Raw genomic sequence first — 13,894 nt, 5'->3', positions numbered from 1 at the left:
ACCAAGTGCTGGGCGGGGGGGGGGGGATGAAGTGAGCGCGCCCGGGGTGCGGACCCCAGGCTGGGGAGCGAGAAGTCAGATCGTTCCCTGTGGTGAAATAAAAACACTCGAAAAGCCGACAGGTAGGCTGTAGTAATATCAGGGTGGTTTATTAGAACGATGGTTGCCGCCTGCTGAGGTGAAACGGTACCGTGGGCGTTATGGGAGAGCGATGTGGCAGCGCGGGATTCGATCGCGGGACCCTGGCGTGCAGCGGGCGCGGGAACGCGGGGCGCTGAGGGGAGCAGCCGAAGGGAGGGCTGTGCTTCCTCCCTGTGCACAGATTGCATCTGCAAAGGCAGTTTTTTCAGTATGTTTCATACGTGCAAAGCAAACACTTGATGTTGGTGCTTGTTCCCGGCCCGGGCTTTGCCCTGTGAGCCACCAGGTAGATCTGGGTTCGTATACAAATTGCTTACCCACCCAGGTTAAAAATCATAGAATCATAGAATGGCCTGGGTTGGAAAGGCCCACAATGCTCATCCAGTTCCAACCCCCTGCTGTGTGCAGGGCCACCAACCTGCAGACCAGGCTGCCCAGAGCCACATCCAGCCTGGCCTTGAATGCCTGCAGGGATGGGGCATCCACAACCTCCTGAAATGAAGTAATGTTTTCATTTTTCCACGTAAAGGCCTGGTTGTGCCTTACAGAACCACAGCACGAGGTCCCTGTAGAAGAAGGGCTCCCTGCTGACATCACTGAGTTGCTCTGAAGAGGGAATGTCCTGCTGCTTCTCACAGCTTCCCCACCACAGGCAAGTGCATGCACCCCTGGGTTGCAGAGTCCCACCATGCGGTTCCTCTTCTCCTTTGTCAACTCAAGATTTTCATAGAGGACAGCCATGTTGTTTTTAAACGCCTCTGACATCAGGATGTTTGGCTAAATACAGCTGGGTGCCCAGGTTTGGTTGTCAGAATGAGATATTAGAAGTCCTGATTGGTTTCCATCTCCCAGTGTTTCCTGGTCAGTCCTGTGCTTGCAGGGGAAGTGGCAGAAGTGGTGCATGACTATCTGCATATCCTGTGTTCCTTGGGACTAATTGCATATTCCCTTGCCAGGCCCTTAATAGCAATTAGGGTGGATTGAGGACCTGTATTTCTGGCAGTGATTGATTATCATGGAATCATAAAGGTTGGAAAAGATCATGAAAATCACGTAGTCCAACTGTGAATTAAATCCTTTGAGGACTGCAGCTAGGTCGGTCTTCATACGTATGAACAGGTATGTAGGAGCACTGTCCCTATCTACCAATCTTCAGAGGAAAACAATCCAAATTGTCTTTGGGATTTCAGGTAACTGTTTGTATGTCTGCTCCCTGAAATCATACTGCTTTGTGAATGCTGAAACATAAATACCAGAAAACAGTGCTGTTTCTGTACGTTTTATAGCCTTTGCTATACATCTGTTTCTTTTCCACATGCAAACCGTTCCTCAGGTATTGTAGTGTTTTTCTCACTTGGATTCTTCTGTGTTGCTTCCACATATCCTTCTGTTACATACTGCACGTTGGACTTCTGATTGACGACTGAAAGTCAAATACATATTTATTACTGATTTTATAAAGGAGGAAGCACCTGCATGATATATATTAATGATAGTGTTATAGAATGATGAAACACCCAGGATATTCAGGACTGTTTAGCAGTAGTTGAATTAAGCACCACTGATGATGCTTTGAACAGCATTCCATCAAATTAAATTTAGAGAAAACCACTGGGATTATCTAATCAAAACTATTTAATAAAAAGGCAATAATTTTAATTTTGTACAGCTCTGTGTCACCCTTGCTGAAGCTGCTATCTCTGTAGTAGACCTCAGGATAGGAAAGGCTTGATTTTGCAATATTCCAGTTTACAGTGTGCAATTTGGAAGTGTCTCTGTGCAGTAAGGGGGGCAGCAATCTGCTTCTGCAGTGGTCAATAGCAACAGTTTATCTGGCAGAGATCAATTTATGTTGGTTGAAACTTTTTACCTTCTCTGTTCTTCTCATGGCCTGGGCTTTCTTCATTAGATCTGGATTTATAACTCTCCAAAGTCTGGTCTGAAGTATCATTTTCTGTGCAAAAATCAAATATAATTAAGATTTTCCCATGACTCTTCCTCACTTTCTTCCTTGGATATAAAAATCCTGGTCTTTTGAGGGCACAAAAGTAGAGTGCAATAATTCTGGTCAGTCACGAGGGATATGCTTAAGAAAACAATGTGGTTGAGTTGTGTAGAGTGAAGATTGATCTGAGGCCACTGGTTACAGGGGAATCCTCAGCTTGTTTGCAACAAGTCACAGCTACTGTCTGTAGACATATGTTTAAGCAGAGGGAGCTGTGTCTTATCTCCTCTCAAGGAGCCCCTCAGCTGTTCAGCCCCTCTGAAATAAAGCAGTTACTCAAACAGTGCCATCACTCACCTCTCTTCCAAACTCCATGAGCTTTTTTCAGCTTCCATGTAAAAAGCACTACGATGATGAGCAGCGTGACAATGAGAACTGCCACCAAGAGTGGCAGCAGGAAATCCTTCTTCTTACTCATGCCTTCAGATTTCACATCTTGCTCTGTAAAAGAGGCAGATGTATGTTTGGGTTGTTAAAGAGCTTCCTGAGAGTTTCTAGTTATTAAAACAAGAATGATGTATCCTAGACCAGGCTGGAACAGCATGGTGGGAGAGCAGAATACACCTTGCTGGGCTCAATTTTAAGACACAAGCTCAGCTGTTTTTCTAATTGTATGAAAAACTAATTGAAGTCAGCAGACTTAGCCCTAGCACAACAAATGGTAACATTCAGCTTTTTTCTAGATTGTAAAAATGGTTGCATTTCTGTAGTATCTCCCCAAGACTGCAAGTCAGTATTATTCTAGTGTACTGATGCCAGCTTTGGAGGTGCATGCCTGGTCAGGAAGAATCAGCTGGGTGTTAGAAAGCTGCATGTTTGGAAGCTGAATCTAAAGAGTATTTAGGAGTTCTTACCAAAGGTGACAGTGGAAGTCAGAGTTACGTTTTCACTTGGGAAGGAGGCTTCTGTCCTGAAAAGTTGCTCTGTGACTGTGCCATTGGGTGCTGTTTCAGTGCCTGGAGAGATGAAAAGAATGGTATTTCTAAGAAGGGCCAAGGAATGCTTGAAAATTCTGTATTTTTCCAACAGGTTTGAAGTCCAGGACACCTGATAATGTAGCAGAAAGAGACTTCTGGAGCTCTTAACTCAAAAAACTCCATATTCACTTCCTTAACACAGTATTTCTTTTTAATATAAATACTACATAAGCTTTATGAACAGAAAATCCTCAGAGTATCTTACTCAGTAATTCTCATTTACAGACAAATTAAAAGGAGGGTGAGCTTTGAGCTTCATTATTTTTTTGAACTTTTCCCTTCCCTTACTTTACTTTGCCTGCTTGCAAATACAAGAATAGGCAGCTATTTTTTTCCTTAAAGCAGATATTTTCTTATATTCCTATCTAAGATTAACTTTTGCTGTCTTTATAGCTTTCAGAAGTGTAATCACCCAGCATGAGAGAATGGCAGCGGTGGGGACATCACCACAGCATGTCTGATGATGCAACATACCGTTAGGGATGTGATGAGCAGAGGTACCAGACAGCTCTCCTGCTGCAGCTGATGTTGCTCCAGGCCCTGAAGAAACAAGAGAGGTAGGTTCTGACTTCCTTACACATGTAGGCAATATCTTTTGGGATAATTAACTTTGATTTGTAGAACTGAAATGGTAACGCATGCTGCATCTGCCAAAACTTTACTTTCCTTTCTTAGCAGGTACATAAGCACACTGTGCTGTAAGATTCATGCTCCCTCTTACTACTCATAGAATTGTTTATCAACAGGATGTAGCCATGCTGTGAAGTTTGTAACCACTGACATAGCACTTTTAAACAAATACAAAGAGTTTTTTCTAAAACAGTTGACTTTTCACTGCTTGCTCTGTAACACTAAGCAGATGTGGGTGCTGCTTTGGTGGGTTTGGGTCAAGCAATTTGTGCGGTGCAGCTCTTCATTCTCCTCTTGGAAACATTTCTCCTGTAGAATAGCTTCAATTTTCGCCCGTCTATATGCACTGATAATCTTTGTTGCACAGTGCCACCTAGTGCAACCACGCAGAGAAATCTCAGCTCGCACGGTGCCTTCCTGACACTCCAGGAGAGCAGAAAATCTGGCTGCTGCCAACGGGAATGTAATTGTGCTGCATCTGACGGGAGAGAGCTTGGCTGCTTTTATGGCTGTGAAATGGAGGGCTTCCCTCACAAGCAAGAAATGCTGCTTTTCTGAGTCATATGTGTGTAAGATGGCTTATAGTGCTGTTCTCTGTAGTGTTTCTGCCTTGGTTTGATAAATGCGTGCAACTAAGTCTAAACTTACAAGTAGATGTGTCAGCTGGTTGGAGGTTTTACTGGGCTGTCATTGATGCTGTGCTGCTAAATAATGCTAAATGGATTCTCTGATACTGCGGAAGGGATAGTTGGTTTTTCAGATCCTGGAGGAAAACCCCTCAAACACATGATAAAAATCAGAAGTCACGCTTTGCCACTGAACCCAGTCCATGGAAATGAAACCTGCTGTGGTATTCTTTGTGTTCTGGGCTGCTTGAGTCCCCTATCTTGAGCTGTGGTTAGATTTATAATCCTTCCTTTCCACCTTTGGTTCCCCTGCCTTCTGAATATATTTAACACCATAAAATGAGTAAAAAATGAAAGTAAAACTCATACCATTATGTTGTGGGTAGCTTGGAGAGAAGTCTGTATTGCTGTTCAGATCTGACTCTGCTGTGGTCACTGGGGAAAAAACCAAAATTCTGAACACTGTGCAAAATATTCCTCAGTGCTAACAGCAATTTTTGCAGTCCAACCTCTACATAGAGACACTGTTCAGTATTTCTTTATGATAGATCTTATGGTTATCTGATCTGTGTATTAGTTACAAAAAGGCCAAGCAGTTGGTGCCTACCTGTAGGCTGCACATACTCAGAGACGTACGTATCCACCTCTAGCGTAGTTGACACAGGAGTTGTGTTTGTCACTGAAAAACAACAGTGGATATTTAGGTATGTAGAAAAAGAAAAATAGCTCACATAAAATCTTAGTTTGGAGTTCCTCTTTTGCCCCAGTTGGCTCTCTCTTGTAAAAACAAATTCCACGCACGAGGTGGTAGACCACGTGTTTCAGTTTTGCATGTGCATCTGCATGACTTTCTCTACCTGAGTGCTAAAATGCAGTAACTGCTGTTCAAAGAGTGCTGTAGTACCTGTTCTGGCAACATCCTTGAACTGGAAAAGTGCTGTCAGCTTTCCTTCTCCCAGTGCTTTGTGATGAACGAGGCAGCTTGCTGCTGAGTTGGGCCCATATGCCAGGACTGTGAGGGTGCTGGTTGTGGTCCATTTCTTCCCGTCAGCTTCTAACTTGTGCCTGGTGTCACCTACACAGCCATGGGGAAAAAAAAACATTGAAGCGCTTTCTAGTCAAGAGCAATTTAATGAAAAACCTTCCAGGCACAATCTGCAATACTTCACTCTGTTAAAATAGTGCATGATTACTATGCACAAGTGATTCACTGTGTAAATGGATTGCATGGGAACCCAAAGACAGCAAGGTCATGTTTTCCTTCTTGGTAGCTAAGTGCAGGCCCTGCTGCCCCTCTTGCAGCCAACCCAAAGCCTCTGCTTATTCTGTGACTCATGTGGGGAAACTCCCCTGCTGCAGGGCTCATACAGTCTGTAGGACTGCAATGGGATGTGCCACTAGTGTGGCACAGATTAATGAGAAAAGGGCAGCTGATGTGGGTGTGCACTTCTTGTCCTTATTGAACATACTTGTGGCTGTGGCCCTGTTGCATAAGGACCTGCTGCAGCACACGAGGTCTAAAAAAGACCCTTCCTCTGCTGGGAGAGGTGAAACACAAAGATAAATCACCATGGCATAATGAATTAAAGAGAGCTATGTGACATGTCTGGCATAGATCTCAGTCCTCCAGGTGTACTGAATTCTACTCATTTATGTTGCATGGGATGATAAAGATGTATTTCATGTGATGCAAAGAGAAAGTTTGAATTGCTCTGGTGAAGTTTTTTTTCAGATGTTTACCTTAAATGCCCACAGAGGCACAATAATGTTGACTGTCTGCTTCTATGGTAGAGGTTCTCTGGACAAAAAGCCTAATGCTTTCTCTATCTGTACTGTGGTAACATCTTTATTTCTTAAATGAAAGAAATTCTTTCTTTCCAAATTAGCCCCTATGGATAATTTGTTGTATCACATTGACACACTGACTGGTATTTCACAGCCCTCTTTTCTGTCCCCTATGGGGTCACACGTGGATTTAGAAGGATTTCAATGTGTTTTTGCTAGAAAGGAAATAATCTTTAATTGTCAACAACAGCTCAGTAATTACAGCTGGTTTGCCCCTGCTGTGCCCTGGTACAACTGAGGTGCTGCCAATAATTAAAATTGTTAGCTATTTTCTGATTAGTATAAATATTTGCAGTGAGTGATACAAGCTGAGCATGGCGTGGAGTTGGGTGTGGGGAAAAGAGAGTTTTTGCTCAAAGGTAGTTACCTGCAAAAAGGGAAAAGCACATGCAGAAAGCTTGAGAGACACTGAATTAGAACACTTTATTTTTCCATTCAAACATGAATTTGCATCTGCCACAAACAAGCTGCATGGTGAATCAGCACTTCTTCATGCAAATATCCCTTCATCTGAAACCACCTCTAAGTTAAACCAATCAAAAAAACACTGTATAACCCTTTGATGCTTAATTTCCCAGCTGCTTGTAAGACATGAGGCTGAAGGCCAGGTAGCTCTCATTGGTCTGGTAGGTCCTAATGTCTTCCTGGTGTTTGTGTTACAAGTCTCTCAAGATGCAAGTAGAACGTGAAGGTAAGTGTAGGCTTTTACTGAACTAAATGGAAAGATGCTTAGTTGGTCATGTATGTTGTGGAGGGTATCTGGTGTCTGTGTGGTGTGTTGGGCTGTTATAAGTAGCAGATTTCAACAGCTTTTCTTTCTTTTTTTCCCTCTCTCTCTAGTCTTGATTTCTAGCTTTATTTGGGCCAGCAGGCTTTTCTGTTGTTATGTTGAACTCTATTCTGTGGGGAAAATATTTTATGCTAAACTATGAAAATATTGGTTAATGATAGAAAATAGAAATGAGTTTGTTAACATGCGAATGAAAATACGTTTGTACCTAGGGGTGTTTTCCTCACAGGTTGGTAGTGAGGTGTATTTCCTCTCCGTTGTACAACAGTTACAGCTAATAAGGTAGTAGCTATTGGAACAGGGCCTTCAAAGCAAGCTGTTTCTATTGTACACAAGTTAAATTGAGCTAATTATTATCCACTAGTCTCATCTGTGTTCACCTAGATGTGTGCAAGGCTGTAGCTGTTGCTGGGGGTTGTGAGCTGTGTGTTTTTTGAGCTCTGTTTTTGCTTCTTACCTGCCTCTGAACAGATTAATGAGAAAAGGGCAGCTGATGTGGGTGTGAGCTGCTCAGCACAGCTGAGGAAAGCCTATACCAGTCACAAAATGGAAGCAGTTATAATGGTTTTATTAACTAACTTTGTGCTTGGGCTTTGCAAATTGTGCCGTCAGAGTTTTGGTTTCATTTCATGTCAGTGGAATCTCACTCCAGATTCTCAGTGGATTTTAGTGCCAAGTTATGTCATTCTTGCACTGAATACAAGCACATCAGGTGAGCCTTCTCCCCTGTGCAGACCCCGGTATTTGGTGCTGACTTTCTTCCTAACCTGTACCACCAAGGCCTGAGTTGTACAAAATGAAGAGGATGAGTGGGAGTCTTGTCTGGTATTGTGTTTTCCCCTTCAGTACTTTTAAATGTGGACACTTGGATAAGTAAGACTAATAAACAAGGCTGATAAGTAGAAATGGTTACATTACCCTTAGCACTTACCAGGAAGCTGTATTCCATTATCCAGCAGCCAGGTAACCTGGGGTCGTGGTTTACATCCTTGGGTATAGCAAGACAGTGTAATGCTTCCTTCTGTGTCTCGGGATGCTTGCAGTACAGGCTTTGAAGGAGCAGCTGCAGGAAGAAGGTTTAGGATCAGTTGCAGTAAGTACTTCTATTTGATTTTATGAGCAACTGCATACGTAGTGTTATTTGGGAGGGCTGAGCTGAGACTGGGACTGTGCTGTGCTCAGTACTGTACAGTTGTATGCAAAAAGGCAATCCTGGAGGCGAGGAGCTGGCTTTGTTATTCCATTCCTGTAAGAATAGAGCAGGGAAGAGAACTTACCTAACACCTCAACAGTTGTCATCTTGCTTTTGAACGGTGTGCTGTAGTAGAAGCATTTATATATGCCTTCATCGTGCACTGTTACATTAGAGAGTCTGATAGACAGTTCATCCTCTGAATAATGGGTAAGTTTGTACCTCGGATCTCTTAAGGCTGTAAGGAAAATAAAACTCAGCATGTTATGTGTGCTGGCACATACAAGGATAATCAAAGCAGTAATGAGTGGGATTGGATTTGTCTACTGCATTTTTTTGTTTGTTTGCTCCTCAGAATTTGACATGACTGAGCAGTTCTAGCGTGAAGCTTTTCTAGCTGGTGCTGCACTAGAACAGAGGCAGCAGTTAAATGATGGAGGTGAATGGTACATGCCCTGCCAGTAGGGAAAACAGAAATATATATATTTCACTTTTAAAACCTATTGTGATGTTCATTTTGGCAAGTGAAAGGTGAACCACTCTCCATCCTTTAGAGCTGCCTCCTAGCCATTGCACAGCAGCCAGGGGGTCTTAGTCCTGTGTTGTCAGGTCTTATGGTAATTGGGGTCTTGAAATCTTTAGACAGATAAATATAAACAAACACTGGGGTGTGAGGACACAATATATGGTCAGAACAGTGATATGACTCATGAATAAAGAACATAGAGCAAAAATGTGTGATCAACTTTCCCTTCCTCATTCCCTATTTCTCAAGACTTACTCTGGCCTTGAAAAAATCACTTCCCCTCTTTGGGTGTATATTATGGTGTGTAAATGAACATCACGGTCAGCCTATACTTCTTCATTAACGGTTTATTAATTGGCTGTTTCTCTTGTCCTATCCTTACCTAATTAGCTAGATGAGACTGTCTACAAGATGACTGCACTCTGCTGTGCAGTCCCATTTTTCTGTCTAGGTTTTCTAGTCTTTGCTTTGTTCCTCCTCTGGGAGTCTTGGGAACAAGCCAGCAAGTCACATGGAGTACTGAAACTGGGGATGGGAATCAGTCATTAGAGATAAAAAGATCTCAAGAACTATCTTTATGTTTAATGTTTTAGATGAGGTCTTCTGAAAATATAGAGCTGGGAGAATATCACAGCTGTACTGTAATTCATGGTAGTGGTGAAATATAAAATGTAAGAATTGTAGACAATGAGAGCAGAAGAAACTGCTTCACAAAGTGGGTTTTGGGGAACCAGTGGGACAAAAGTTCACAGTGGTGATTCTGAATAAAAACTGAAAATGTCTATGCATAACTTGGTTCCTCTCTAAAGGAGGACTGTTTTCTTTGGTACTGTAAGAGGACTTTGCAAATTCTTTGCAAACTCCTATCTTTGTGGATGTTGTACCATGCATCTTGCTGAGGGATGATCAAGGATATTGATGCTATGGGCTGAATCATCAGGTTTAAGACAGGTACTGTTTTGTCTGCTTGAGTTACACTCTAATGCTATAGATACTCATAGATCTGTTCCTTCCCTGACCTTGTTAAATTGCTGTGTCAGCTCAGCAAAACTTCAAGCAGAGAAAGGTGAGAGATAGGGAATGGAATGGAAGCCAGTAATAGTATCTCTGGCTCTGTCAACACATATTAGAAACCATTGCTTATTTTCTAAACATTTCCCCTTGATGCACTAAATGTAACACTGCTGATGAGAAGAAGAGCACCCAGAGCTTTCAGGCAGGTCTGCTCCTGTCTGTCTGAGGCAGTAGTGGGTTTTGTGCTAATCTGTTGGTGCTGGTGATGAACACAGTTCATCGCTAAAAGCTCTGCTGCCAGACCACTCTTGTGGGGGTTTCCATTTCATCGGCTTCTGCCAGAAAGGGGCTGGATGTCAAACCACCCCCAGCAATGGCTGGGTGAGTCAGAGTGGCTTTGTGTGGGGGCTGGAAAGTCCACTGCTGACTGACCCCTCTGCTGTGGATGGGAACTTCTGCACTGGGGTTTCACACTTACCCCAGTGATTGTCAAGGAAAATGGTAAACCCACGGGGGTTTAGCCACTGCCTGGTGGCTCTGCCGTCACCGCTGAGGGTACAGCGGAGGTTCAGGTCCTCTCCTTCCTGTAGGGTTATGGTTTCACTGCCAGCTCCTGGAAAATCCCCTGTCACAGAGAGGGGGGAAAATAACACCCATTACAATGTGATGTGAAGTAAAGTGTCGATGTTTTACGTGAAGCAGTAAGTCAGCTTTCCCTTTCTCAAGAGTGTAAAGGTGAGAAAACTTGTCTGTACAATTGTACTGATAGAATTAATTTGCAATCATCAGATAGATCACCACAATCACTAGGTAGGACCAGCAGTTCATTCCCTCTGTCTGCCAGCAGAGCCAGATGTAGTCACTAGATGCTATTCCATGAGTCAATGAAGAATTGATAGCACACCCCTTAACGCATGTGTGCTCCCCATATGAATCAGTTTTTGTATTCCTTATTCTTTTCTGGAGCTGCTGAACCCAATTGGCAAGTGTGTGAATGATTGACAGGTCTGAGAATGGGGCTTTTTTTCTGCAGGAAAGGTAATGCTGCAGCTGCTTTGATGCACAAACCTGGTCTGGCATGGGTTACTGAAATAGAATTTCACTCACTCTTCCCAGTTCATTTTAGAGAGGAGCTCTGGAATGTGTTTTTCTCAGCTTATTCACAAATACATAATACACTTTGAAAATATTTGATGACCCGGAATGAATTGCTTTCTCCAGAGATAGCATGCCCTGGAGAAATGGCTAAGACCAATGCCCTGGTCAGAGTTAAGAAAATAGGCAGTAAGATGGTTTTATTTTTCATTCCTGTTTTAATCTTATTTTTCAGGTAGCTGTCTGCTGTGAGTTCCTACTGCACACATGAGCACTGTGGTCTGGGGAAATGAATCCTCCTGGGCTTCAGGAAAGCTTTTCATTTTCTTAAAAACATTTTAAAATGTAACAACTACGAAGCCATTTTAGGGCATTCTTATTGGACCTGATCTTTGATGCTGAAAGCAGTTTCTCAGGTTGTTTCGCAGGATGCATGCAACCTGTGAGAGGGAGAGATGGCCTTGCAGGGGTTCCATTTGTGAAGGCCTGTGTCACCAGCAGCGTGCTGTAGAGGAGCACAGAGGGCCTCGTGTGTGGTTTTCCACAGTGCTTTTCTATATTTTGCACAGTGGCTGCGTAGTGGCTCTTTCCTGTTGCTAGCAGCAATGTGGGGTCTTTCAAGTTGCACCTTTTGAAGTTAGAAAACAAAAAAAAATGGGGGAGGTTGCTTGTTCTTATTTAAAGCAGAAATGAGCAACCCCCAGAATGGAGCATGCATGTAATTTCCATTTGAGACTATGGCTTCACACGTCAAATTTCTCTCCCCTTATGGGGCAGCTTTGCACAGCTATGGTCTTCAAGCCACTATGCTCTCTGGAGTGCAATCACTGCGGGGCAGGGGATGCCCCTGTGCCAGATCCAAAAGCCAGGTTTTTATGCTATGTGGATCCCAGGTGTCTCAAGTACCTGGAAAAATGTCTGCCATCAGGTGTGGCAATACATCCATCCACCTTAGCGAGACAGGCCAGCAGTTTCTTGCTAGAAATTGCACAGAGCAACAGAGCACAATGGTACGTGCCTCTGCTATTATTCTAGCCAGCAGAAAACACATACACTGTTGCAGTGATGAACACCAACTCAATCATTTCAGAGTTATCTTTAACACTGTCGCTTATAGAGACATCCTGTTCAACCAGTTATTTTTGACCTGTGGCTGTTGATGTATGAATGGGAGTCTGAGCTACTTCTTGAGGTGCTGTGACAGATGGCTGAGAGCAGCTAGTGGGGCTCAGCAGGTGCAAACCTGTCATACAGCAGGATCTGGCAGTGCTGGAGAAGAGGGGCTGTGCACCCAGAAAGAGGGTGCTGCTGGTTTGCAGCAAGATGAAAGGGCATGGCAAGAACTATTTCAGCTGGAGTGTGACTGACAGATTCTTAAGGCCCATGTTCTGTTAAACACAATCAATGGTAATAAAATATCCCGTGTGTGCTGTGTTTAAAAAAATGCTTTGTTGCTGTTTAGACAGACTGGATGTGGCCTCTGTAATGTCTTTGTGTGTGAGATTATTACTATAGTATCAGCAATAGCACTGCTACAGTTTCTGCTTTAGCATTTAAGAAGGGAGAGACTATTAGGCCAGCACCAGAGTTGTCATTCAGAGAGTCCTGAGCTGTAGAAAGCTGTTTAGCCTCTTTCCTCACTGAAATCTTTCCATATTTGTCGTGGTCAAATGTGAACCTCACACGCTCTCCCATGTATGAAAGAGATGAGCAAGGTAGGATAAGATGCATCCTCTAGTCAGAGTGAGGAGGCTGAACATTTAAAGTACTTTTCCTTTTCAGAGTACTTTGAGTGCTTTCTAAATTACTCTGATTTATTATATTAGCCTCTTTTTACAAAAATATGTGAGCAAGTGCATATACAAATATCCAAGCCGTGGAAAGTAAGCCGTAATCTGCTGCTCATGTTTAAGAGAGACTCTTTCAGTTTCCCATCTCAAGCATGCTGCCAGCTGCTGGGAGATGAGTTGGTCTCACTGATCCTAGGTTTAGGAATCAACTGGAGCTCAGCACCCTGTCTGTTCCACAGCTTTGGAAGCTGGGTGACAACACAACACTGTCAGTATGAAAACAACAGCAGCAAAGCTGTGTTGTGTGTAATGCTCTATGTATGGCTCTGTAGATGGAGTTCTCCAGGCTGGGTCCCTTAAAAAGAAAGAAAGGTAAAAGTGCATTGCTTACCTTGCAGCAGGAGCAGAGCTGCGACATGCAGCACCATGGTGAAAGTCATGTTGTGGTGGTGGTGTGGGCTATCTGCAGACTTCCTCTCCCTGTCGGGTCCCTTTTCAGCACAGTGGGAGCAGATTTACCATGACTTCATCTCTGCCGGGATCTCTGCCTCCTCTCCTTTTTTCTACAGTTCCATTTTCACGTTTCCTATGTGCTGATGACTGCTGAGAAACCAGTGACCTCATGGGTCCCTAAGTGAAACTGGTGGGTGACAGGAGTGGGGGCACCTCACCCTGCACACTTCAGCTCCATCTCGTCCAGCACCCATGCAGGGGAGAGGGGAGGAGCTGTGGCTTGGGGTGAAGACTGAAAGAAACACTGGCCTGGGTTAAGCTGCTGCAGCTATCCTGTAGGGACACTGTGCAGGATTTAAATTCAGTGGATGGGCAAGCCCCCAACAAGGCAGAACATCTTTGGTGGGTGCTGCTGTAGTGCAGTCGTCAAAAGGTTGCTTGAAAACTCAGTTTGAATCTCTGGAAAAACAGTCTTTCTCTGCTTGCAGGAATGCTGACAAACAAGCAAGGTAATTTGCTGTGTGGTTTGTGGCTCCATGGGGAGCAAAGAGCATCAGTGAGGTGCCAGCAGGACACATGGATTGCTCCTTAGCAGAGGTGTGGGGCAGGGCTGAATGCATTGAGGGCACCCAGAGGAGCAGTGGGTTCCCAAGTCCCATTGTTCCTTCTCGGGCAAGCTGGGGCACAGCAGAGCTCTCTTTGTCTCCTAAGTGGTGATGTGCAGCAAGAGCACAAGACTCACCCAAGCCTGCTGTAGGCAGAGCCCCTTCCTGTGAAGCACCTGTGTGTGCTGCCTTCCAGCAAGGCTTC

The 13,894-nt window shown here is 43.9% G+C and overlaps 2 protein-coding genes across 9 annotated transcripts in view; one reads left to right on the top strand and one right to left on the bottom strand.

Moving 5' to 3' along the window:
• Positions 1-14: 14 nt before the first annotated feature.
• LOC116233104 (uncharacterized) overlaps positions 15-13,894 on the top strand; it is a 224,884-nt gene continuing 211,004 nt past the window's right edge. For 3 of the 8 annotated variants that reach the window (XR_016459557.1, XR_016459558.1, XR_004167891.2), the window contains exons 1-3: positions 15-122; positions 671-793; positions 3,517-3,680. Coding sequence is in view for 4 of the 8 variants with exons in the window: in XM_090123443.1 (XP_089979569.1) it covers positions 6,861-6,915 (55 nt within the window). In the remaining 4 variants the exon portion in view is untranslated. Of the gene's footprint in view, positions 123-670; positions 794-3,516; positions 3,681-6,161; positions 6,916-13,894 lie in introns of those variants that run through there. The other 5 variants (XM_090123443.1, XM_090123444.1, XM_090123447.1 and 2 more) reach the window with 2 other exon arrangements.
• CRTAM (cytotoxic and regulatory T cell molecule) lies at positions 124-13,363 on the bottom strand. The gene is made up of 12 exons (XM_031599810.2): positions 13,023-13,363; positions 10,225-10,371; positions 8,292-8,444; positions 7,946-8,077; positions 5,284-5,454; positions 4,987-5,058; positions 4,749-4,814; positions 3,598-3,663; positions 3,001-3,102; positions 2,444-2,587; positions 2,012-2,095; positions 124-1,564 (listed from the first exon to the last, which is right to left on the bottom strand). Exons 1-12 carry the CDS (start codon positions 13,069-13,071, stop codon positions 1,434-1,436), a joined length of 1,317 nt encoding a protein of 438 aa, XP_031455670.2. The 5' UTR covers positions 13,072-13,363; the 3' UTR covers positions 124-1,433.

This window comes from Phasianus colchicus, chromosome 23, assembly GCF_987193195.1.
Source record: "Phasianus colchicus chromosome 23, bPhaCol1.hap1.1, whole genome shotgun sequence".
NCBI classification, from domain to species: domain Eukaryota; kingdom Metazoa; phylum Chordata; class Aves; order Galliformes; family Phasianidae; genus Phasianus; species Phasianus colchicus.
The sequence above is the reverse complement of the archived record's forward strand: the minus strand, read 5'-3'. Positions and strand labels throughout refer to the sequence as shown.